We start from the raw sequence: 26,574 nt of genomic DNA on the forward strand, positions 1-26,574 counted from the left end.
TGGCTGTTCGGGGCCGTCTCTGACGGCCCCGAACAGCCAGAGCCTGCAGGGGTGAGGTGGCACTGGTGCCACCTCACGATCGCCCTGATTCGTCGGCCGGATTACCGGCCGACCAATCAGGGCGCCTGCTGCGGGTGTCACTCCCGCACCCGCTCCGCCCCTCTTCTGGAGGATGTGAGCGGGTGCGGGACGTGCACCCCGGGTGCTGGGGACCCCGATCCCCGGCGCCCCTGTTGGGATCGGGGCCCCAGGAGCAGATGCGGCGGCGGGACTGACCTGCAGCGTCTGGATCGTTGGAGGTGAGTGACAGCCTCCTGCTGTTGCTTAGCAACAGCTCCCAGCATGCAAAAAGGGCATGCTGGGAGCTGTAGTTATGCAACAGCAGGAGGCAGACCACCACAACTCCCAGCATTCCCTTATGGGCATGCTGGGACTTATGGTTTTGCAACAGCTGGAGGCACATTCTTTCTATGGAAAAGTGTACCTTCAGCTGTTGTCTAACTACAACTCCCAGCTTGCACAAACAGCTAAAGTGCATGCTGGGAGTTGTAGTGGTGCATCTGCTGGTTGCATAACTACAACTCCCAGCATGCCCGTTGGCTGTCGGTGACTGCTGAGAGTTGTAGTTTTGCAACAGCTGACTGGTTGTGAAACTCAGAGTTTTTTTTTACCTAACTCAGTGTTTCACGACCGGTGTGCCTCCAGCTGTTGCAAACTACAACTCTCAGCAGTCACCGTACACCATGCACCGTACATGCTGGGAGTTGTAGTTTTGCAACAGCTGGATGCACACTGGTTGTGAAACACTGAGTTAGGTCACAAACTCAGTGATACATAACCAGTGTGCCTACAGTTGTTGCAAAACTAAAACTCTCAGCAGTCACCGACAGCCAACGGGCATGCTGGGAGTTGTAGTTATGCAACAGCTGGATGTCCCCCCCAATGTGAACATACAGGGTACACTCACATGGGCGGAGGATTACAGTAAGTATCTGGCTGCAAATTTGAGCTGCCGCAAACTTTCTGCTGCAGCTCAAATTGCCAGCGAGAAGCTACTGTGAACCCCCGCCCGTGCGACTGTACCCTAAAAACACTACACTACACTAACACACAATAAAATAAAAAGTAAAAAACACTACATATACACATACCCCTACACAGCCCCCCCTCCCCAATAAAAATGAAAAACGTCTGGTACGCCACTGTTTCCAGAACGGAGCCTCCAGCTGTTGCAAAACAACTCCCAGTATTGTCGGACAGCCGTTGACTGTCCAGGCATGCTGGGAGTTTTGCAACAGCTGGAGGCACCCTGTTTGGGAATCACTGGCGTAGAATTCCCCTATGTCCACCCCTATGCAATCCCTAATTTAGGCCTCAAATGCGCATGGCGCTCTCACTTTGGAGCCCTGTCGTATTTCAAGGCAACAGTTTAGGGTCACATATGGGGTATCGCCGTACTCGGGAGAAATTGTGTTACAAATTTTGGGGGGTATTTTCTGCTTTTACCCTTTTTAAAAATGTAAAATTTTTGGGAAAACAAGCATTTTAGGTAAAAAAAAAAATTTTTTTTTCACATATGCAAAAGTCGTGAAACACCTGTGGGGTATAAAGGTTCACTTAACCCCTTGTTACGTTCCCCGAGGGGTCTAGTTTCCAAAATGGTATGCCATGTGGGTTTTTTTTTGCTATCCTGGCACCATAGGGGCTTCCTAAATGCGGCATGCCCCCAGAGAAAAATTTGCGTTCAAAAAGCCAAATGTGACTCCTTCTCTTCCGAGACCTGTAGTGCGCCAGCAGAGCACTTTTCACCCCCATATGGGGTGTTTTCTGAATCGGGAGAAATTGGGCTTCAAATTTTTAGGGGTATTTTCTGCTATTACCTTTTTTAAAAATAAAAAAATTTTGGGAAAACAAGCATTTTAGGTAAAATGTTTTTTTTTTTTTTTTTTTACATTTGCAAAAGTCGTGAAACACCTGTGGGGTATTAAGGCTCACTTAACCCCTTGTTACATTCCCCGAGGGGTCTAGTTTCCAAAATGGTATGCCATGTGTTTTTTTTTTGCTGTTCTGGCACCATAAGGGCTTCCTAAAGGTAACATGCCCCCCAAAAACCATTTCAGAAAAACGTACTCTCCAAAATCCCCTTGTCGCTCCTTCCCTTCTGAGCCCTCTACTGCGCCCGCCGAACACATTACATAGACATATGAGGTATGTGCTTACTCGAGAGAAATTGGGCTACAAACACAAGTAAAAATTTTGTCCTTTTACCCCTTGTAAAAATTAAAAAATTGGGTCTACAAGAACATGTGAGTGTAAAAAATGAAGATTGTGAATTTTCTCCTTCACTTTGCTGCTATTCGTGTGAAACACCTAAAGGGTTAAAACGCTGACTGAATGTCATTTTGAATACTTTGGGGGGTGTAGTTTTTATAATGGGGTCATTTATGGGGTATTTCTAATATGAAGACCCTTCAAATCCACTTCAAACCTGAACTGGTCCCTGAAAAATACTGAGTTTGAAAATTTTGTGAAAAATCGGAAAATTGCTGCTGACCGTTGAAGCCCTCTGGTGTCTTCCAAAAGTAAAAACACGTCAATTTTATGATGCAAACATAAAGTAGACATATTGTATATGTGAACAAAAAAAAAATGTATTCGTAATATCCATTTTCCTTACAAGCAGAGAGCTTCAAAGTTAGAAAAATGCTAAATTTTTTAATTTTTCATCAAATTTACGGATTTTTCACCAAGAAAGGATGCAAGTATCGACAAAAATTTACCACTATGTTAAAGTAGAATATGTCACGAAAAAACAATCTCGGAATCAGAATGATAACTAAAAGCATTCCAGAGTTATTAATGTTTAAAGTGACCGTGGTCAGATGTGCAAAAAACGCTACGGTCCTTAAGGCCAAAATGGGCTCCGTCCTGAAGGGGTTAACTTCAGAAGCTCATAAGTACTGAAAGGATTAAGATTTTTTTAATAGAAGTAATTTACAAATCTGTTTAACTTTCTGGAGCCAGTTGATATATAAAAAAAAGTTTTTTCCTGGATAACCCCTTTAACCTAGGTTAAAGATGGTAGCATATGGCACAAGCACCATTCAAAATGTATTTTTTTTTTTTTTTTTTTTTTTTTTGAAGCACCACATGTGGAGTTTAAAGCAACACATAGACATCAATTGTAAGGTCCTGTTGCTGATGAGTGGGGCACCAGGGACCTGATAGGTTCTTTTTTTTTTAAAGGGAAACTTTTAGCTGTAGATCATGGTCAGGGCTCAAGTGTCGAAGAGGCTGTGTTGAGCCACAGAATGGGCGCCTCCTCCCTGCCTTGACTGATTGATGTGCACAGCTCGCTGCTGGCAGACAAGCCCTGTATATCATTCAAGGCAGGGATGGGTGGGGTTTGGAGGAGGCGTGCATCATGTAGCTCAGCACAGCCATTTTAACACTTAAGCCATGAGCATGGCCTAGAGTTGACAGATTCCCTTAAACCTAGTCTAAGCTCATAAGCCCCAAAACTTTGTGGCGCTGACACACCCCTTTTAAAATCTTCTTTCAAGCATTCTCTGTGACATTTTGCATGGAGAGACTGTACTACTTGGTGGTACAGTTACAGACAGATCTATACAATGACAACGGGTCCTGTTAGTTACAATAAAACCTGTGGATGATATTTAATGGGAATCTTAATGGACCCTGTGTGCAGTTGCATGCTTCCATGATGTCCTATATCACAGGAGAGTATTTCTGGAGGGGTAATCTTTAATTTGATAATGCCTTCATACATGATTTTGTAAAAAGAAAAAAAAATGGGCAGTTTTTTTGTAGCTATCATTATACAGAGTAGAAAAGCTCCGTATGTTCTCCTTTAATAACTTACAGGGAAATTCAAAGTCGCCACTTGATTGTTTTATGTCCTAGAGGACTATACTATAGGATGCACCTAATATAAGGCTGCAGACTACTCCTGGTATACGTACTCATAATAATTATATCCTGTATATAGCATGTGTCATATATATATATAGCACTAGTGTGGCTTTTGGCACATGTTGCCTAGCTGCCTCAGCCCTCTTTCCAGGAGCTCTCCCAAGTGCCTCCTATTGCATGCATCAAATGATCCAAGTCCTTTACTTGGGAGTGAGACTAACCGAAACAGAGATGTATTTTCCATGCTGTACATACTGTGGTTGCCTAAAATTCTCCAGTGTATTGGTGTAAACCAAGTATTCCCCTCCAGCAGCACTGCCACGTTATCCTACTCCACTGACAAAGGCCATAGGACTTTTCACCTTCAAGCCACACAGTTTCCACTTTTGATTTGCTTCGAACTAGGGATCGACCGATTATCGGTATGGCCGATATTATCGGCCGATAATCACGATTTGGGGCATTATCGGTATCGGCAATTACCTTGCCGATAAAGCCCCCCGCACCGCGACCGCCACCCCCCCCCCCTGACCCGCCGCACCGCACCCCCGACCCACCGCACCGCGTTGCACCCCCCACCGTGATGCTGGGCGGTATACAGGGTATGGATTTTTGCCCATACCGCTATACCGGTCGGGCCCCTCCCCCACCCTCCGAGTCAATAAAAAAATTTAACTTACCCGTGATGGGGGTGGTCCGGGCCATCCTTCCTTCCTGTAGTGTCCGGGGGCGTTCCGGGTGAAGAGTGAACCGGTCCGGGCTGTCCTTCTTCTCCGGCGGTCATCATCTCCACTCCGGGCAGGCTCCGGCCTAGTACACTGAATAGACGCCGTGACGTCAGGTGCGTTGCTGCGCACGGGCGTCACTGCGCAGCGGCATCTATGCAGCGTACTAGGCCGGAACCTGCCCGGAGTGGAGAAGATGACCCCGGAGAAGAAGGACAGCCCGGACCGGTTCACTCTTCACCCGGAACGCCCCCGGACACTACAGGAAGGAAGGATGGATGGCCCGGACCACCCGGACAGGTAGGGGGAGAGAAGCGGGTGGTGGTGGCGGCGGCCTATGGCCACGCAAAAGCCACTGCAGATCATTGATTTAAAGCGCCCGCAGGGGGTTAAATAGCCGATAACTTATACCGGAATATCGGTATAAGTTATCGGCTATCGGCCCTAACCTGCACCGATTATCGGTATCGGCCCTAAAAAAACTATACCGGCCGATCCCTACTTCGAACATTAGATCTTGCAGACTTCTCTAATGGATGGTGGGTGACCAGTCATAGGCTCTTGTGTCAGTTCTATGGCCACCCTCTTGCCATCCAATGTGAAGCTTACCCAAGGCATCAACAGAAACTGCTAGTAGGACCTCCTGTGATGTTCTACTAAACACACTGTTTGTTCTTTCATTACCATCTCCATAGATTGCATAAGCAATCTGTTGTTTCCTTCATGGGGTAATCCCATTTGGACTTTTTGACTCGCTCCCATTAAGAAAAAAGTATGCTAAAACTGCCATTTTCACCAGGACCAGATCACTAATGGCTATTTAAGGTTAAGTCAACAAAAAGAAGATTGTTTATGATGAATTTCAAGCATCACAAAAAAACCAAAAAAAAAACAAACATAAAAACTATTTAGTGTATATGTTGTGTTTTATGTGTATGTCCACATACGTTTGATGATGGGCAGTGTCCCTTTAAGGATACACTCTGGATCAATGACAGTGCTATGGTGAACATTTAATGATGGGTAGCCTTGTGGCACCTTTCCCATCCAATAGGGGAACAGTACTTTCATTCTCTGAGAAATATATGATTTATGATTCTTCAGCCAAAATCCAATTACTTTGAGCTGCTGAGTGCCTTTATGGTTTAGCAGATTCACAGTATGGTTTGTACATTGCTGTATATTCTATTGTTTTTTGTCCTTCCTGTAAACCACAACACATTAATATTTATGTTCCTGCCTAGCCACCGAGATGTCTGATGAGGAAATTAGAGAGAAGACGTTACGTACTGCTGCAACCTGTTTGGAAGGCAAGACGCCAGTGGAAAAGACAACGGTCCTGCATCAGCACATTGGGAGAAGAGAAATGACAGACATGATAATAGAAACCATAGGTCCAAATCCAGGTGAATGTAATCGCACAGACTGCATTAGCCTAATGTTGTGGTTCAACAATTTTCTGTCTGGACATGAATGTAAGATATATAAATATAGGTGACTTAGCAGTGTCCATATTATAGTAGATCTGAGCCAAGGAATCAAGACCTTATTAAAAATCCAAAGGGCAAATGACCTCACATCTCACTGTGCTTATCAACTTCCATAGGTTCTTCTACTAACAATACCCATGATGGTAGACGGTAGGTTGTACATGTAAACGTGGTAAAGTGTAGCTAGCAAGAAATATGTGGTTTCTGGCAGACACTTATCCCAGCCAGTTTTGACAGATGACCGTTGTCTATGGTCTTCATGTGCTTGAATTTTTTTTCAACTTTAGGTCATGTATTCTTGAATTAATGTATGCCGTGTACAGTATGTGTGTTTTACACTTCGTCCACCATGACAGCCCACATGAGAGATGGTTCCATAGGACCTAATAGGAACAGTAAACAGAGAGTTTAAAAGCCCCTCCCCCCGGCACCTTCCCCAATGTTTTTTATTAGGTCCAGGACAGAGTCGGAGTCTTTTTTTGGGCTCCTTTTTATTTATTTATTTTTATTTCTTATTTTGTTTCCCCGTGGGCTTGTGGATCGGCATACTTTGTTTCCCTTCCCACTGTAAAGCCTAGTGGTCGTGGGGGTTCCCTTTCTCCTACCTCCGTGGGTGTAGGGTACTGCGCTCCTCCTGGGGGGTATATGTGCCTAGACGGGGGAAGTTTTTTTTTTCTACCTTCCCCACTGCTCTAGGGAGCCCCGTGCTTTGCGCGGGCATCTCTCACCTTTTTAGCCATGTCCGGTCAGGGGGAGTCTGTCCGGACGCTGTGTTTAGCACTGTGGCATGCTGTAACCGTGTTCCGGCGGCACTTCCTGTCGGGTGTGCTGCATGTTTTTGCTTATATCTGAGGATTTAAAATTGGCTATTCTCCAGGAAATTCAAGCATCTCTTGCGAATTTTAATCCTTTACTGAGCCCTAACTTTTCCGGGATCATGCGAAGCGCAGAACCGTCCGTAAAGGGAGTCAGGCGGGGAAAGTGCGAGCGGCGCTCCTCTTAATTTATGTTCCCTAATAAAATTTATGTTCCCTATCCATGAAAATTTACAATTTTTTATTCTGGATGAATGGCGTGATCCTGCAAGTTTCCAAAGAGATTAAAAAAAAAAAGATTGCCTTTTGATGAGAAAGATACAGATCTGTGGAGTGACATTCCTAAGGTGAGTGTTCAGCTGTCTAAAGTAGTCAAGAAGATAGCCCTCACCTTTGAGGATTCTTCTCAGCTGAAAGATCCCATGGATCGTAAAATGGACGTTCTTTTACGTAAAACTTGGCAGACCTCAACTGCAATCTTAAATCCTAATATCGCTGCTACTAGTGTAGTCAAGACTCTCTCTTTTTTTTTTCCGGCCCCAGGGGAATAGAGCAAATAGCTACAGAGGCAAAGGAAAGTCAGGTAGATGGAGCTACCCCAAGGGGGGAACAGGTAAAGAGTTCCTCCTTAACCTCAGTCAAAGTGCCACGAAACAGTGACTGTTGATAGTTGGGAGGTAGCCTCAGTGATTTTGTTAATTAATGGGAGTCTACAACATCAAATCCCTGGATCCTAAATCTTCTAAGATTTGGGGACAAAATAGTTTTCCTCCCTACCGCCTTAAAGTCTCTAGTCCCAAGCCAAACCTCCCCCCTTCTACAGGAGAGAATGTTTTAAGGGGTAAAGAATAAGCTTCAGTTCGGAGCCATTACACAAGTTCCTGTTTTAGAAAGACATCAGGGTCATTACTTATCCCTCTTTCTGGTCCCGAAACCTAACAGGTAGGTAAGGACTAAAATAAATCTGAAATTCATCAACAAATTCATAGTGTACAAGAGATTCAAAATGGAATCAATAAACTGCAATTACCATGATATCTCCCAATGCTGTCATGATCACCCTGGATTTAAAAGATACCAATCCACCAAGACCAACAACATTATCTACGGTTTGCTGTCAAGGTGGGAGATCAAGTTTTCAATTATCAGTTTGTGGCCCTTCCATTCGGCATCTCATCTGCTCCGAGATTGTTCACAAAAATAATGGTGGAGCTTATCTCAGATTAAAGAATATAATTATGGTTCCTTAGCTGGACGACCTTCCTTCTGTTAACAGCATCTTCAAAACAACTTCTTCGGTCCCATCTAAATCAGGTGATCCAGTGCCTTCAAGATCTGGGATGAATTGTCAACCTCGCAAAATCAGATCTTCAAACAAACTACAGGAACATTTGGTTGGATGCTGTTGGACTCGCTGAAGAAATCTACCTTTCTTCCTCCGGAGAAAATAACTCTGATTCAGTCAAACATTAAATAAATTCAGAAATCAAAACTGGTATCTTTAAGGGAAGCCATTTCAGTATTGCGCACAATGACATCCACGATTCCTGCAGTCAGGTGGGCTCAGTACCATTTGAGACAGCTTCAGCTTCAGACTCTCTCAGTATGGAACAGATCTCAATTAACACTAGACAAGAAGTTCACACTAACACCTGGCGTAGTGAAGTCCCTAAATTGGTGTCTAAATGCGACAAACCTCAAAAAGGGGGTACCTTGGGTTTCAGATCCTGTTCTAGTAACTACGGATGCAAGTGCCTTAGGTTGGGGTGCTCATGTTCTAGGAGCCTACTTCCAGGGTCGCTGGCCTCCTCATCTAAAAAGGGTTTTCCTCTAATTACAAGGAACAGAGAGCAATGTGGGAGACAGGCGGCCAACAAGACACAAGGCTCTTTAAGATATTGCAGCCAAAATTCTTGTCTGGTCAGAAAGAAATGTTTACTCCATAACGGCAGTCCACCTGAAAGGCTCCAAAAATCAGGTAGCAGACTTCTTGAGTCGAAAAACTCTGGACCCAGGGGAGTGGTCTCTAAATTCTTCCATTTATCAAACTCCTGTGCTCAAATGGGGTCAGCCAGGCATAAGACCTGTTTGCTTCCTGTCAGAATGCAAAAGTTGCTTGTTTTTTTCCGCCCTAAATCCAAGGGACAGACCTCAAGCAGCTAGCTAGCCCAAGACTGAAATTTTCCTCTAGCATATGCCTTCCCTCCATCTCCATTGATAGCAAGGACTCTAGCAAAGATCCGGGACAGCAATTTAAAGGTGATTTTTGTAGCCCCATACTGGCCAAAGAGTGTGGTTCTGTCTCCTAAAGAGTCTGGCCATCGAAGCTTCTTTTCCTCTACCTCTTGTGAAGGACTTGCTGATCAGGGTCCAGTAATCCATCAGGGTCTAGAGAACCTTCATCTCACTGCCTAGATTTTGAGCAGTCAATCTCGAAGCCTCAAGGTCAGCTAAAGTTATTTCTACACTGCTGAAAAGTAGGAAACCTTGTACTTCCAAGATTTACTTAAAAATTTTTGGAAATTTTTTATCCTGGAGTAAGGAGGTGAAACCAGATCCCTCTAAGCCTAATTATCCATAAATTTTGGACTTTTTACAAGAAAGATGTGAGAAGGGTCTATCTCTCAGCACTTTGGACGTTCAAGTTGCAGCCCTGGGGGGCGTTCTTTGATCATCAAATTGCAGATAATCAGTGGATTAAAAGGTTCTTTAAAGCGGTATCTAGATTAAAACCTAAAACCACAATCTGTACTCAATCTTGGAATCTCAACTGGGTGCTCTCAGCTCTTACTACTCAACCCTTTGAACCTCTACATCAATGCTCATTAAAATTTATTACTCTCAAGATGGCTTTTAGAGATGAGCGAAGTTACAGTAATTCGATTCGTCACAAACTTCTTGGCTCGGCGTTTGCTGACTTTAGCCTGCATAAATTAATTCCGCTTTCAGGTGCTCCGGTGGGCTGGAGACTCTCTCCTAGGACTGTATCCACCTTTTCCAGCCCACCGGAGCATCTGAAAGCTGAATTAATTTATGCAGGCTAAAGTCAGCAAACGGCGAGAAGTTTGTGACGAATCGAATTACTGTAACTTCGCTTATCTCTATTGGCTTTTCTCACTGCAATAAAAGCTGCATGGAGAATTGGAGAAATCCTAGCCCTGTCAATAAATGAACCCTATTAGTCCATTTCTGATGATATGATAACGCTTAGATTAGACCCCTCTTTCCTCCCGAAGGTAGTGACAGATTTTCATAGATCTCAAGAAATGATTCTCCCGTCCTTTTTGTAACAACCCAAAAAATCCTCAGGAAGAAAAATTTCATTTGTTAGAGGTTTTCTTAGCTATTTAGAGGTCACTAATTCTTGGAGGAAAGATTCAAATTTACTCTTACAGTTCCAAGGTCCTAACAAGGGTAAAAAAGCATCTAAAAGTTCTAAAGCCCGTTGGATTAAATGTGCTATTGCTGAAGCCTATAAGGGTAGAGGTGAGCAGGTCCCGTTGGTCTAAAAGCCCACTCTACTAGATCAGTGTCAACGTCTTGGGCAGAAAGATCCGCTGCTTCTATAGGCTAAATGTGCAAAGCTGCTACATGGTTCAATCCTCATACCTTTTTCAGACATTATAGACTTGATTTGTCTGATTCTCATGATTTGGCCTTTGGTAGGTATGTTCTGCGCCCCCCCCCCCCCCCCAATGATGTTTATTTGGTATTTCTCATGTGGGCTGTCATAGTGGACGAAGTGTAAAGATAGAATTATTTACTTACCGATAATTCGGTTTTCTTGAGTCCACCATGCCAGCCCCATTATATCCCTCCCTTTCGTGTTGTTTTTTTTTTCTTTTGGTGTTACTTTTCCTGGTGTCCTTTTTATTTAGTTATTTATTTGTAAAACACTGGGGAAGGTGCTGGGGGGAGGGGCTTTTAACCTGTCTGTTTCCTGTTCCTATTAGGTCCTATGGGACCATCTCTCATGTGGGCTGTCATGGTGGACTCAAGAAAAGCGAATTATCGTTAAATAAATAATTCTATCTTTTTTTTTTTTTCTTGCTATATGGGCAAAATTTCAGTCCTCCTTTGCACAAAGTAATAACTTATTTTGGGGGTCTAGTCTGCTCTGGAAAAGATAAAGGAAAGACTTTTATATTCCTCTTTCCTGCCATATGCACTTCTGGCTTTAAAAAAGCTGTGTGTATAGCCCCTTAGTGTTGGCATCAATTGTTACAAAGTACAATATGAAATTGTCTAGTTGTGTGAGTACATTTTACATGTGTGTAGGTGAATGCATGCACCATTCTAATCCCTTACTTTTGCAGCTAAACCAACCTAGAATCTGTACATGTCTAAAAATGGTTATATTTACCACCTGTAATTTTTTAGTATTATGAAATCATTTTAGAGCCAGCTCCTGCCACTCCCGGCCTGCGCGCAATATGACCTAGAGGTCTGTCTATAGCTGTGATGTGGTCACTGTCATTTTATCATACTTTGTATGGACCCTATGTGGGAGATCCATCATAACTTGTCTAGACGAAAATTTGCTGAGTTGCCCATAGCAACCAATCAGATCACTTCTTTAATTTCTGAAATGGCGAACCAGAAGTGATCTGGTTGCTATGGGCAACTCAGCAACTTTTCCTCTGGGCAGGTTTTGATAAATCTTCTCCATTATGCCTTGCTGCTCAGTTAACATTTGCTGATCTGGGCACAGAACAGCTGCAACAGAACAGCCCAACTTATATCTGTGAGAAACCTCTCTAAATATCTACGTAAAAAAAAAAAAAAATAATAATAATATCAATTAATTTTGTCATTTTTTTCAGATGCCCAGATGGTCACTAGCACAGAACAAACAGATGACCCTTCTGCATCTCCTAGTCAGACTGCTCCAGACTCTCCTTCAAAACAACTACCTGAGCAGATCACTTTCTTCAGTGGGAATCCTTCTGTGGAGATAGTTCATGGCATTATGCATTTATACAAGACAAAGTAAGCAAACCAAAGCACTTATTAGGTGTACCTGTTAGGCAAAGTTTAAATGTGACAACAGGAGAAGCAGCCCAGGGAACAGTGATCCTGTTGACAAGGAGCATTGCAGTAAAAGTTTTAGCCCCTTTGAAAGAGGCTGCCCATTTACTCACTGGTACATTTAAGGGGTCAGTGTCATAAAATTGTTAATAAATATGTAAGATATGTAATAACGTCTCTGTAAGGACATGACTGGAAGGGCAGGTCAAAGACTGCGACGTCACTCCAAGTAGGCTTGAATTCGAAGACAAGCTGAAGCCAAAGCAAATTATCGGGAGGGAGGATACAGGGGAAGAGGGAGATGATGCATGCAATATATATACTGAAAAATGCCATGAAAGCACCCAAAATCATTATTACTGGTCACAAGTACGTATAGCAAAGTTACACATTATGCAGTTATGTGTTTATTAATATATAATTTTGTGACACTAAAATACCCCTTTAAACAGAACACATGAAGTCGGCATTTCTATATCCTACCATTACTGGAATGACATGCTAAATGGGCATTGTCATTTGAAAAAACTTTATGTAATGTAGATGCTGTCTTTTCCCTGCAGCTTCTACCTGTGTGCCTGGGTATGTACAAAAGACAGGAAGTGTGTGTATGGGGTGGGGACAAGCAGGGCTCTGAGCAGGTGTCTGGCCTGTTGGGGGGGGGGGCATGTCACAGATCTTTAGTGCACAGAGCCCTTGTCCTGCCATCACTTCCTGTATTTTGTCTCTGCATGGAGACCCACAGATAATAGCTGCAAGGACAAGAAATATACACATTTTGTTTTAACCACTATATATTGAGGTGTTAAAAATACTCATATACTGTTATTATCTACATTTATTTAAAGTGTTTTTTATATTTAAAAGCTCAACTAGCACAACATTTAAAAGAATACTCTTTAAGGGTATGTTCACACGTCTGCTGCATATGTGATCTGATTTTGCTGCCCATCAAAGGAAATCTGTCATCCGTGTCCCCTGCTCTAACCTGTCGGTATAGACAGGTGCATACAACAGTGGGTCCATTTATATTACTAGCCTGAACATGGTCAACTTAATGACTATTGCTGGACTCTATAGTACTACAGTAGTGAGATAAATGGATTTTATTAACTATATGTACTTTTCATTCACTGGTCAGATGAGTTGGAACTTTCTTGCAAAATGACCACAGGTAAATCCAGGTGTTAAAAGGAAAGTGTCACCGGAGTTAAAGGGGTATTCCAGGATTTTTTTTAATTTGACTATGCTACAGGGGCGGTAAAGTTAGTGTAGTTTATAATATAGTGTCTGTACCTGTGTGTGACGGTTTTCTCACAATTCTTCTGTGATTTTCTCCCCACTATTTATTTTTAACAGCATACAAAATTACTGTTGTCTTGGATTTTTCCCAGCTTGCAATGCGGCAGAGACCTGACTCACTAGTCAGCTGATAACATGGAGCCTGTCTGCAACTAATGCAACAGCTGTAGGCACCCTGATTGAAAACCACAGGTCTTTTTGTTTCAATGGGTGGGGTGTCTGATGTGTGAGAGGGAGGAAAATGGCATTGTGGGATTTGTAGTAAAAAAAACATAAGTCAAACAGGAAATACAAGTTCACAAAAAGCTAGCCACAGTTTTATGGTAATCTCACAACATAGCCATTTAGCCCCAAGACAAGCACAGATCCTTTCTAAGCATGTCCATTACTGCCTGCCAGGTACCTACTAAAATCACATTATGGTGGATAACCCCTTTAACCACCTAAAACTATGTCCAGTATGTTAAAAAGCTGCTTAGTAGTGTAATGCAGCCATAACTTTGGCTGCTTTATCTTTGCCTTTATGGTACTAACATAACATTTATCCAGAGTCCGCAACAGTCAGATAGGCGTGGCCAGGGGTCTGCAATTCGCAGCGGCCTCCACACCACTCTACCTTACATCAGAGCTTGGCCTGTTGTGTGACACACAGGTCTTCAGTGCATGCGCTGTTGAAGTCTCTTCTATGGCGCACAATATCCAAGAAGAAAAAGAAACACGCAAAACATTGCACACCCGTGAATATCACATAGATCAAAAGGACGGACAGGATTATTAAAAACATTTAAAACAGGCCAAAAACAGCCAAAGCACAAAACAGGGTGAGCCCCCTCAACAAGGGAACCCCACCCAGGGCACCTGCCTATTACAATACATCAATAACATCACTATGATATTCACATAAGCTGCCACATAGTACTATATTCATCTCAACAGCCCATATACAACCTGTATTCTCATGTAGCAAAGATATGATGAAATGACACAGGACGGTTAATGGAGGAGTTACCAGGCAGGTGCCCTCCTAAAGACCCCACGCGTTCCGTTGCCCGTCGGCAACTTCCTCAGGGGTGTTGTGCTTCTATTTCCTTACATCTGTCTTATATATACTACATAATCAACTTGATTACAAAGGTCTGTTTGACCAGAAGGAGATACTTGTGAGTCTCTATGGCTTCATGTCCGAGCTCTGCCGCTCGCTTCTACTTCCGGGTCTGGTTCTTCTATGGCGCACATCAAGCTGTCAAAGTGATGGCTTGCTTCCGGTGCCTCCAATAAAATAGTGCTTATTATCCTCTTCTTTTTTCACATTATTCCAGACACTATGCGCTGAACATGTAATATTTCCTAAGTAATATTATATAAACCACCTAATTGTCACAGATGTGAAAACCTGTTAGTGTTCACATTTTTGAGTAGTTGGCAATATCGGCTCGATCTACAGTGTATTTTTAAATATAAAAAAATTAGGAAAAATGAGGGCAGTCCCTTTTAAAGGGGTACTCCGGTGGAATTATTATTATTTTTTTTTAACTGGCTCCAGAAAGTTAAACAGATTTGTAAATTACTTCTATTAAAAAATCTTCATCCTTCCAGTACTTATCAGCTGCTGTATGCTCCACAGGAAGTTGTGTAGTTCTTTCCAGTGTGACCTCTGCTGACACTTCTGTCTGTGTCAGGAACTGAACAGAGCAGGAGCAAATCCCCATAGCAAACCTCTCCTTCTCCGGACAGTTTCTGACATGGACAGAGGTGTCAGCAGAGAGCACTGTGGTCAGACAGAACAGAACAACTAAACTTCCCCTTGAGCATGCAGCAGCTGATAAGTTCTGGAAGGGTTAAGATTTTTTTAATAGAAGTAATTTACATATCTAAGTACAGGTAAGAAGTGAAGAAAAAAAACGGAGCACAGACCTTTAGTTGCAGATGATCAAGAACTTCTTTATTGAAGACTAGGGGACACCATATGCTGGGGGAGCAAGACGCCGGACAGTTCGTGGGCTACGACCGTATCGCGCCTCAGCTCTTCATCTGGCCATACGTAAGTTCGTCCATGACAGTGTGGGTGGTTCTCATAGGTGCGAGTAGCCACTGGATAACTAGGTAGGAGGTACGTAGTGAACACAAGGTGAGACATTAACCCTCGCCATACCGGGATACAAACATAAATGTTAAGACATAGATACGAAACTCCTAGTAAATTTAAAAACAACCATATAGCAAAACGGAATGCAAGCCATGCAGACCCTAATTAAATGAACACACTCATCTCATTGTGGTCATTGAGACCCAAAGGTCCCGTAGCATTCGTCCGCAATATCCAGCGGGATTCTTTTATTAGTAACGTTCTGTGTCTGTCATTAATTTCTGGGGACTGTTCTACTGTCTCTAATGCCGTGAACTTTAAAGCTCGAGGATTGCTATTGTGAAAAGTTCTCGTGGGCAATAAAGCGCTGAGAACCTTTTCCAGTCTGTATAGACCTAATATGTTCCCTCACTCTATGATAGAGTGGACGTATAGTTTTTCCTACATAGAAATGGCCACAATCACATTTAAGGCAGTAAACCACATAGTTTGATTTGCATGAAATAAACTGTTTTACTTCATTATAGACACCTCCTAAATTAATAACTTTAGCCCTAGAATTATATACACAGTACGGGCAGCATCCACAAGGGAAGTTTCCCGTGGGTCTGCTGGCTGTAATCCAATCTTTTACCTTAGTGTTATTTTTGGACTGTTGTTTTTTAATATATCCTGCAATGGTGATATTTTTATATATCATTAACAAATCGAAGAAGTTAGTGCCAGATTTGCGGCCAAAGCATATCCACCGGCTACTATAAGTGCCGCTCAAAAATGCACTGAAAAGATTCCCCGATCCAAGCTGCTAAAAAATAAAACTAAAATTACCACCAACCCTGATAGATGCTTTTTTTCTATTAGAAATACATCTTTGAATAACAAAATGAAGCAGGCCATCACTAATAATTGGTACATGTTACAGGGCAACAACGATCTATCAGATATTGTTACCAAATATCCTATTGTTACATACAAAAAAAATATCACCATTGCAGGATATATTAAAAAAACAGTCCAAAAATAACACTAAGGTAAAAGATTGGATAACAACCAGCGTAGACCCACGGGAAACTTCCCTTGTGGATGCTGCCCATACTGTGTATATAATTCTCGGGCTAAAGTTATTAATTTAGGAGGTGTCAATATTGAAGTAAAACTGTTTATTTCATGCAACTCAAACTATGTGGTTTACTGCCTTAAATGTGGTTTTGGCCATTTCTATGTAGAAAAAACTATACGTCCACTCTATCATAGAGTGAGGGAACATATTAGGTCTATACAGACTGGAAAAGGTTCTCAGCGCTTTACTGCCCACATGAGAACTTTTCACAATAGCAATCCTCGAGCTTTAAAGTTCACGGCATTAGAGAGAGTAGGACAGTCCCCAGAAATAAATGACAGACACAGAACGTTACTAATAAAAGAATCCCGCTGGATATTGCGGACTAATGCTACGGGACCTTTGGGTCTCAATGACCACAATGAGATGAGTGTGTTCATTTAATTAGTGTCTGCATGGCTTGCATTCCGTTTTGCTATATGGTTGTTTTTAAATTTACTAGTTGCTAGGAATTACGTATCTATGTCTTAACGTGTATGTTTGTATCCCGGTATGGCAAGGGTTAATGTCTCACCTTGTGTTCACTACGTACCTCCTACCTAGTTATCCAGTGGCTACTCGCACCTATGAGAACCACCCACGCTGTTTTTAAACACCCCCATGGACGTACTTACGTAGGGCCAGATGAAGCGCGATCCGGTCGTAGCCCACGAACTGTCCGGCGTCTTGCTCCCCCAGCATATGGTGTCCCCTAGTCTTCAATAAAGAAGTTCCTTATCATCTGCAACTAAAGGTCTGTGCTCCGTTTTTTCTTCACTTCTTACCTGTACTTGGATTACCATTTGACTGCCTCACACGTGTCCGCACGACCGCTAATAGTTGTTTGCATGGGGATAGCCTGACCGAAGTCAGCCTGATCTGTTGCCGCAGACCAGTGCATTCCGTCCCATCAGCACAGCACCGAGGGAAAAAATTGTTTTCCACAGGAGTACCCCTTTAATCTCCGACTCACTCTAGTTAGGACTATATACTAATTTTAGGGTTGGATAACCCCACATCTGTCTTGTTTGTAGGTCATTTGCACTCCTTATAGGATTTAACTGTGAGAAATAGGACATAAAAATAACCTTTTTTATAAATTAAAATAAATATAATAATAGCTGGTGGCGTGGATAAGGGTATAATGATTACAACACAGTATCCTGCTGTGATATGACATTTAATAAGGTATGGTAATATTAAGGGACTATTAGGGGACTATTCATATTAAGGGAATATTAAGGGTAATATTAAGTGTTGGCTCATAAATTTACCTTCATACAGTACCCCCTTTAATAACATTGAATAAAGATGGGAGACAATTAGGTCTAAATAGGATTTGTTAAATGTAAATGTTCTGAATCCTTGGATATATTTATCAATAATGGTCAACATGATATAGGCACATTGGATAACTTGAGGTATTCATAGTTAATCTGTAAAAAGAAAGTATTTTTCTTTTCCTAAGTAGATGGGCAGTACATAAGCCTTGTCATTCCTTATAACTAATGTGCACACTTAGTTCTGCGCAGCTTCGAGCAATTTCTACTTCTTCAGGTAGGCTGCCTTTGATTGTTTCAGTGACACTCTTAGAGGGGTTATCCAGGAATGGAAAAACAGCGCTAATTTCTTTCAAAAACAGCTCTTCATCTGTCCTCAGTTTGGATGTAGTATTACAATTTGGCTCCATTCACTTCAATGGAACTGAGCTGCAGAACCACACCCAACCTTGAGACAGATGGGAAGTGGTTTTTGAAAGAAATTAGCTCTGTTTTTCTATTCCTAGATAGCCTCCTGGATAGCCCCTTTAATATCCACTCCCATTCCAAAGTGCTGACTTCTTTTGGATGCCATTTTACAGTGTGGGCCAACCATGCGGTTAAACATGTTGAGGGGGTCTCGGTGCATCTTTTAACCCCTTAACGACGCAGGACGTATATTTACGTCCTGCGCCGGCTCCCGCGATATGAAACGGGATCGCGCCGCGATCCCGCATCATATCGCGTCGGTCCCGGCGCTAATCAACGGCCGGGACCCGCGGCTAATACCACACATCGCCGATCGCGGCGATGTGCGGTATTAACCCTTTAGAAGCGGCGGTCAAAGCTGACCGCCGCTTCTAAAGTGAAAGTGAAAGTGACCCGGCTGCTCAGTCGGGCTGTTCGGGACCGCCGCGGTGAAATCGCGGCGTCCCGAACAGCTGATCGGACACCGGGAGGGCTCTTACCTGCCTCCCCGGTGTCCGATCGACGAATGACTGCTCCGTGCCTGAGATCCAGGCAGGAGCAGTCAAGCGCCGATAATGCTGATCACAGGCGTGTTAATGCACGCCAGTGATCAGCATTAGAGATCAGTGTGTGCAGTGTTATAGGTCCCTATGGGACCTATAACACTGCAAAAAAAATGTAAAAAAAAAGTGTTAATAAAGGTTATTTAACCCCTTCCCTAATAAAAGTTTGAATCACCCCCCTTTTCCCATAAAAAAAATAAAACAGTGTAAAAAAAATAAAAAATAAACATATGTGGTATCGCCGCATGCGTAAATGTCCGAACTATAAAAATATATCATTAATTAAGCCGTACGGTCAATGGCGTACGCGCAAAAAAATTCCAAAGTCCAAAAAAGCGTATTTTGGTCACTTTTTATATCATTAAAAAATGAATAAAAAGTGATCAAAAAGTCCGATCAAAACAAAAATCATACCGATAAAAACTTCAGATCACGGCGCAAAAAATGAGTCCTCATACCACCCCATACGTGGAAAAATAAAAAAGTTATAGGGGTCGGAAGATGACATTTTTAAACGTATAAATTTTCCTGCATGTAGTTATGATTTTTTCCAGAAGTGCGACAAAATCAAACCTATATAAGTAGGGTATCATTTTAACCGTATGGACCTACAGAATAAAGATAAGGTGTAATTTTTACAGAAATATGCACTGCGTAGAAACGAAAGCCCCCAAAAGTTACAAAATGGCGTTTTTTTTTCGATTTTGTCGCACAATGATTTTTTTTTTCCGTTTCGCCGTGCATTTTTGGGTAAAATGACTAATGTCACTGCAAAGTAGAATTGGCGACGCAAAAAATAAGCCATAATATGGATTTTTAGGTGGAAAATTGAAAGGGTTATGATTTTTAAAAGGTAAGGAGGAAAAAACGAAAGTGCAAAAACGGAAAAACCCTGAGTCCTTAAGGGGTTAATCACATAGGTGCATGTTCTCTACTTAGCAGAATGTGCACTGGTGGCTCACTTAGGCTTACTGATTTATCCCTATATAGCCTCAGATTGAGGCAATAGGTCAGTATAAGGTAGGTAAATTCATGGAAAAGGTTGGATGTATGGATGGAGCTTTATGGAGATAAGATATTTTTCATGTACTAGTAGCTCACATGATGCGGCATCCGGAATCAATAAGGTTCTATGCTATGAGTTGGCACTTGCCCATGTAAGCAAGCTTAAATATGAATCAAAAGCCATATCTGACCATGTAATTATTAGTTTAATCATTGGGAAAAAAGTGGGGAATAGGATAGGAGGGTTTTTTAAGATCAACCCCCACTGGTTGAACATTTTGGATGACTGGGATAAACTTAAAGGAGATAGATGAATTCTGGAAGTGGAATAGGGACTCGGCCAAACTAGGAGTGGTTTGGGATTCCTTGAAAGCTTTTATTAGAGGTCTACTATATAGGGAGATCTGCCAGAAGAAAAAGAGCTTTAGGGCAAGAGAAAGAGAGTTTGAGAAAGAAATAGAGCTGGCAGAGGAAAGGTTATCAAGGGAAGCCACTATCAAAAATGTAAAGGATTTAGAAGGCAAGAAGAGAGAACCAAAATTATATCTAGAAGAAAAGGCAACAAATTATAAAAAAAATTACCTCAAAAAATGTTTTACTTTGAAGGAGGCGCGCCCGAATAAATTGTTAGTTCAAATAATTAGGAATCAGAGGGGTGGGAATTTTATAAAATCTATTTGAGATTTAGAAGGGACCCTTCGGGATACCGATGAAGAGGTACAGGGTAGTTTTGTACAGTTCTTTATGAATCTATACATGACAGAGATAAAATGTACAGTGAGGGAGATAGATGAATTTCTTAAAACTATTAAACTGCCCAGTTTGGGAGAGGATAAAAGGGAGAATTTGGAGAAAGCTATTCAATATCAAGAGCTGGAATCGGCACTAAAATAATTTGCGGGCACTTCATCGCCAGGGACTGATGGACTCCTCTTTTGAAGTATATAGAAAACTGGGGCATACTTTGTTAAATAAACTCCATGAAGTTATAAATGAATCCTGTAAACAGGGGATGCTCCCTCAGTCCATGAGTGAGGCTCTCATAGTCCTTATCCCGAAGAAGGATAAAAAACGCAGAGAGATGGGATCATATAGACCCATCTCTCTGCTAAATACTGATGTAAAAATCTATTCAAAAATATTGACCCTTCGTATGAAAACGGTGATAGAAGATCTGATCGGAACGGATCAAGTCGGGTTTATGAAAAATAGGAGTGGGTTAGACAATGTTAGGACTGTCTTTTCTGCCATCCAGAGGGGAAAGGGGGGGGGGGGGGGCACTCCACTCTGTCATTACGCAGAAAAAGCGTTTGACAGGTTGGAGTGGGTCTTCCTGTGGAAGGTTCTTGAACGGTTGGGACGAAACTATGTTGGATTTATTAAGACGCTGTATGGGCAACCAAGGGCTAGAATAAAGATCAATGACAGGCTATCAGGACAATTTGTACTCACTAGAGGAACCTGGCAAGGGTGTCGACTTTCACCATTATTAATTTTGCTGTTTATAGAACCACTGGCAGTCTATATTAACCCCTTCAGGACCAAGCCCATTTTGGCCTTAAGGACCAGAGCGTTTTTTGCACATCTGACCACTGTCACTTTAAACATTAATAACTCTGGAATGCTTTTAGTTATCATTCTGATTCCGAGTGTTTTTTCGTGACATATTCTACTTTAACATGGTGGTAAATTTTTGTGGTAACTTGCATCCTTTCCTTGTGAAAAATCCTAAAATTTGATGAAAAATTAGAAAATTTTGCATTTTTCTAACTTTGAAGCTCTCTGCTTGTAAGGAAAATGTATATTACAAATAAAAAAATTTTTTATTCACATATACAATATGTCTACTTTATGTCTGCATCATAAAAGTGACGAGTTTTTACTTTTGGAAGACACCAGAGGGCTTCAAAGTTCAGCAGCAATTTTCCAATTTTTCACAAAATTTTCAAACTCACTATTTTTCAGGGACCAGTTCAGGTTTGAAGTGGATTTGAAGGGTCTTCTTATTAGAAATACCCCACAAAAGACCCCATTATAAAAACTGCACCCCCCAAAGTATTCAAAATGACATTCAGTCATCATTTTAACCCTTTAGGTGTTTCACAGGAATAGAAGCAAAGTGAAAGAGAAAATTCACAATCTTCATTTTTTACACTCGCATGTTCTTGTAGACCCAATTTTTAAATTTTTACAAGGGGTAAAAGGAGAAAATGTATACTTATATTTGTAGCCCAATTTCTCTCGAGTAAGCACATACCTCATATGTCTATGTAAAGTGTTCGGCGGGCGCAGTAGAGGGCTCAGAAGGGAAAGAGCGATAAGGGGATTTTGGAGAGTACGTTTTTCTGAAATGGTTTTTGGGGGGCATGTTGCATTTAGGAAGCCCTTATGGTGCCAGAACAGCAAAAAACCCTCACATGGCATACCATTTTGGAAACTAGACCCCTTGAGGAATGTAATAAGGAATAAAGTGAGCCTTATTACCCCACAGGTGTTTCATGACTTTTGCATATGTAAAAAAAAAAATAATTTCCACTAAAATGTGTGTTTCCCCCCTAATTTCACCTTTTTGCAAGGGTTAATAGCAGAAAATACTCCCCAAAATTTGTAACCCCATCTCTTCTGAGTATGGAGGTACCCCATAAGTTGACCTGAAGTGCACTATGGGCGAACTACAATGCTCAGAAGAGAAGGAGTCATATTTGGCTTTTTGAGAGCAAATTTTGCTCGGGGAGCATGTCGCATTTAGGAAGCCCCTAAGGTGCCAGAACAGCAAAAAAAAACACACATGGCATACCATTTTGGAAACTAGACCCCTTGAGGAACGTAACAAGGGGTACAGTGAGCATTTGTACCGGGGGCTTGCATCAGCTGTTGCAAAACCACAACTCCCAGCATGCATGGTCTGTTAGTGCATGCTGGGAGTCATAGTTTTGCAACAGCTGGAGGCACACAGGTTAGGAAACACTGAGTTAGAAACAGACAATGTTTCCCAACCAGTGTGTCTCCAGTTGTTGCAAAACTACAACTCCCAGCATGCCCAGACAGCTGAAGGGCATGCTGGGAGTTGTAGTACGGCAACATCTGAAGGGCCAGATGTTGCTGAACTAAAACTCCCAGCATGCCTGGACAGTCAGTGCATACTGGGAGTTGTAGTTTTGCAACAGCTGGAAGAGCACAGATTGGAGACCATTATACAATGGTCTCCAAACTGGGGCCCTCCAGATGTTGCAAAACTACAACTCCCAGCATGCATGGTCTTTTATTGCATGCTGGGAGTTATAGTTTTGCAACAGCTGGAGGCACACAGGTTAGGAAACACTGAGTTAGAAACAATGTTTCCCAACCAGTGTGTCTCCAGCTGTTGCAAAACTACAACTCCCAGCATGCCCAGACAGCTGAAGGGCATGCTGGGAGTTGTAGTTCGGCAACATCTGAAGGGCCAGATGTTGCTCAACTAAAATTCCCAGCATGCCTGGACAGTCAGTGCGTGCTGGGAGTTGTAGTTTTGCAACAGCTGGAAGAGCACAGATTGGAGACCATTATACAATGGTCACCAAACTGAGGCCCTCCAGATGTTGCAAAACTACAACTCCCAGCACGCACTGACTGTCCAGGCATGCTGGGAATTTTAGTTGAGCAACATCTGGCCCTTCAGATGTTGCCGAACTACAACTCCCAGCATGCCCTTCAGCTGTCTGGGCATGCTGGGAGTTGTAGTTTTCAGACTCCTAGAAGCAGCAGTGAAGATCTTCACTGCTGCCTCTGAGGACTACATACTTACCCGTCGCTGCTCGTCCACGTGGCCGGTCCCGCGCTGCTCCTCGGTCCCGCCGCTTGATCAGGTAAGTCCGCCGGTCCCCACGTGTTCCCCCCGAATGCCGCAGGTCCCCGCGATCCCCTGCAGCCTTCGTCCCCCGTTCTGCCCTACTTCCAGGGGCGGGCAGTGCGGGGGATCTGAACTTTCACCCCAGATCACTGTGATTGGTCCACAGGGACCAATCACAGTGATCGCTGACCAGGACCATCAATTGATGGTCCTGGGGGTGAAGCAGAAGTTGTCCCCTGCTGGAAACAGCGGGACTTCTGCCAGTTAACCCGTGCGATGCTGCGCATCGCCGGGTTAACTGCATGTCATTTATAAACGCCGGGATGCGCGAACGCACTGCACAACCCGGCGTTTATATATGACATTCTGTGGGAAGGGGTTAAAGAAAAGACCCAATTTCAGGGCTTTGGGCCTGGAGGAGATAAAGGGAAGATTGCTTTATACACAGATGACCTTTTGTTATTTATAATGGACCCTGGGACACATTTAGATGAAGAAATAAAGGATATTAAAGCTTTCGGGCATGTTTCGGGTCTCTCTATAAACTGGAAAAAGTCATCACTCATCGAGGGGGAGAAAGTTATGGAGAACTTAAAGAGATTATACACCCAGAAATAATGGAATATTTGGGAATTAATATCAGTAGTAGACTCAAAGATTATACCAAGCTTAATGTGGCTCCATTATTGGAGAGGCTGAAAAAGAAGATAGAAATATGGCTCAGGCTCCCTATTGGGATGGCAGAACATATGGCACTCACAAAGATGGTGGTCCTTCCGCAGCTGCTGTATTATTTAACTGCAGCTCCGGTCTTTATAGGGGAATTTTGGTTTAAAAATAAATAGATAGTTTGGTAAACACTTTAATCTGGGGGAGAAAAAAAGTTAGGATTAGGTTAGACATTCTCACCCTCCCAAGATGTAAGGGGGGGAATGGGAATTCCAAATTTTAGATTGTATTATTGGGCAGCACAATTGTCAGAACTCACCAGGGTGCAAGGTCAGTTATTACATGATCTCTTAAAATTTTAATATAGAGGTAATAGGAAGCATATTTTCGAGGTATTGGAAAGTGACACGAAATTTAGTGGAAATGAAACACTGGGGCTACAAGCAGGGTGGGTTTGGAAGAAAGTAAAAAAATTGTTAGATATCGCAGGTAGTGTGAAATTTACACCTCTCTGGGAAAACAATAGGTTGCCAGATATTGCAAAAATAGAGCAGCGCGAATCGTGGGGGAAAAAAAGCTATACGTTATATTGATCAACTGTTTAGGAATGGTACACTAATGGGAGGGGAGGTGCTGCAGAGCGAATATGGGTTAGAGGAAAAACACAGATTTCGGTTGTCTCAGAACATGTAGTAAAATGCAAAAAGGAAAGAAATTTGTTCCAGATTCAGGAGCATATATTGATTGATCTATTAGTAACTGGAAATAAATTAGGGGTGTCAGTTTTGTATAAAATTTGAATACATGGGGAAAACGGAGAGAACAGCATTAAAGTGTAGAACAGAGTGGGAGAAAGAGATTCCGGAATTAGATGAGACAAAATGGAGGGATATGATTAGAAATTTAACGGAGATGTCGGATAATGAAAAACTAAGTTTATCTCCATTTATGTTGTTTCATAGACTATATTATACACCAAAGCAGCTCTTTAAATGGAAAATTCGTGCCCAGGGAAACTGCCCAAAATGTTTGAGAGAAGAGGCAGATTTGCTACATATGGCATGGGGGTGCCCGATAGTAAGAAACTTGGAATGGAATTCAAGAACAGATAAAGGGAGGACTGGGGATCAGGTTGGAGTTTACTCCAGAGGTTTTTTTATTTGGTACTATTCCCAGGCTGCCCAAGCTTAGAAAGAAGCTTATTCTGAACATACTGATATTGGGGAGATTAATAATTATGAGAAAATGGATATCTGTTAACGCACCGAGTATTTCCGAATGGTGTACAGAAATTGATAGATTAAAAAGCTACGAGAAAATAAGAGGGAAAAAATCTGACAAATTAAAGCTGGCCTGGAGTAAGAAATGGGGAGCCTGGGGGTCTACTTGTCAATAAATAACTGAAGCAGACAGAGATGGTAAAAAAAATTATAGTATTATAATTCCCCCCCCCCCCCCCCCCCCCCCCGTCGTGGGGGGTGGAAAGGGTGGGGGAGGAGGGTCAAGGGATATAGAAAAATAGTTTGTATTTGTAATATGAAAATTGTGTGTTTGTTCTTTTTTTTATGATGCAAACAAATAAGATTATTAATAAAAAAAAGAAAAGGTAGGTAAGTGTCATAAATGCACTATATTGATTCATACATGGGAGATATAGCACCAAATTTTAAGTGTGTGTGGATGACCTAATAAAGCAAGTGTGAATTTTATTGTAGTTTATTGCATATATAGGACTTTTTGAACTGTCTATAGGGAACTATTGGTAGAGCCCTCTACAGACAGGCTCTATCAGTAGGAGCAGGTTAGCAACAATGGAAGCTCAGGTAGGTGCTGTAGCTGCTGAGACGTGGATCTCCTGGCCGCAGTAGTGCCACCTCCAGGAGATCTTACCCACTGCACCAGTACTGATACCTGTAATCTGCATTTAGATGCCACTGTTATCTTTTAAAGCTAGATCTAAATAGTTAATAGCCACCAGGTGCGATTGCTGCATGGTTGCTATTAAGTGACCCCAGCTTCTCAAAATAGCTGGGGGTCGCCCACTATGGAGCAGCATGTTGTTGGGATCCCACTCCATACACCCTTAGCGGCACCATGACAGACAAGAACAGTTATGGGTCACAAAGGGGTTATACTGTTAATGACCTACAAAGCCGTTCACAACCTGTCTCCCTAATACATCTCTGACCTGAGCTCTCGATACTGCCCCTCACATGTTCTCCAGTCCTCTCAAGAACTGTGCCTGTGTTCCCTCTTTGCCCGCACCTCACACAACAGTCTCCAAGGTTTCTCCCATGCTTCCT

General features: G+C 42.4%; 2 protein-coding genes across 7 annotated transcripts in view; one reads left to right on the forward strand and one right to left on the reverse strand.

Moving 5' to 3' along the window:
* ACAD10 (acyl-CoA dehydrogenase family member 10) overlaps nucleotides 1-26,574 on the reverse strand; it is a 289,487-nt gene that overhangs the window by 51,174 nt on the left and 211,739 nt on the right. The window lies entirely within an intron of this gene.
* The window catches only part of BRAP (BRCA1 associated protein), a 71,892-nt gene that overhangs the window by 13,735 nt on the left and 31,583 nt on the right, over nucleotides 1-26,574 (forward strand). For all 6 annotated transcript variants that reach the window (XM_056536325.1, XM_056536305.1, XM_056536332.1 and 3 more), the window contains 2 exons: nucleotides 5,903-6,064; nucleotides 11,787-11,952. In XM_056536325.1, the coding sequence (XP_056392300.1) occupies nucleotides 5,903-6,064; nucleotides 11,787-11,952 (328 nt within the window). The remainder of the gene's footprint in view (nucleotides 1-5,902; nucleotides 6,065-11,786; nucleotides 11,953-26,574) is intronic.

This window comes from Hyla sarda, chromosome 1 (assembly GCF_029499605.1).
Source record: "Hyla sarda isolate aHylSar1 chromosome 1, aHylSar1.hap1, whole genome shotgun sequence".
NCBI classification, from domain to species: Eukaryota; Metazoa; Chordata; class Amphibia; order Anura; family Hylidae; genus Hyla; species Hyla sarda.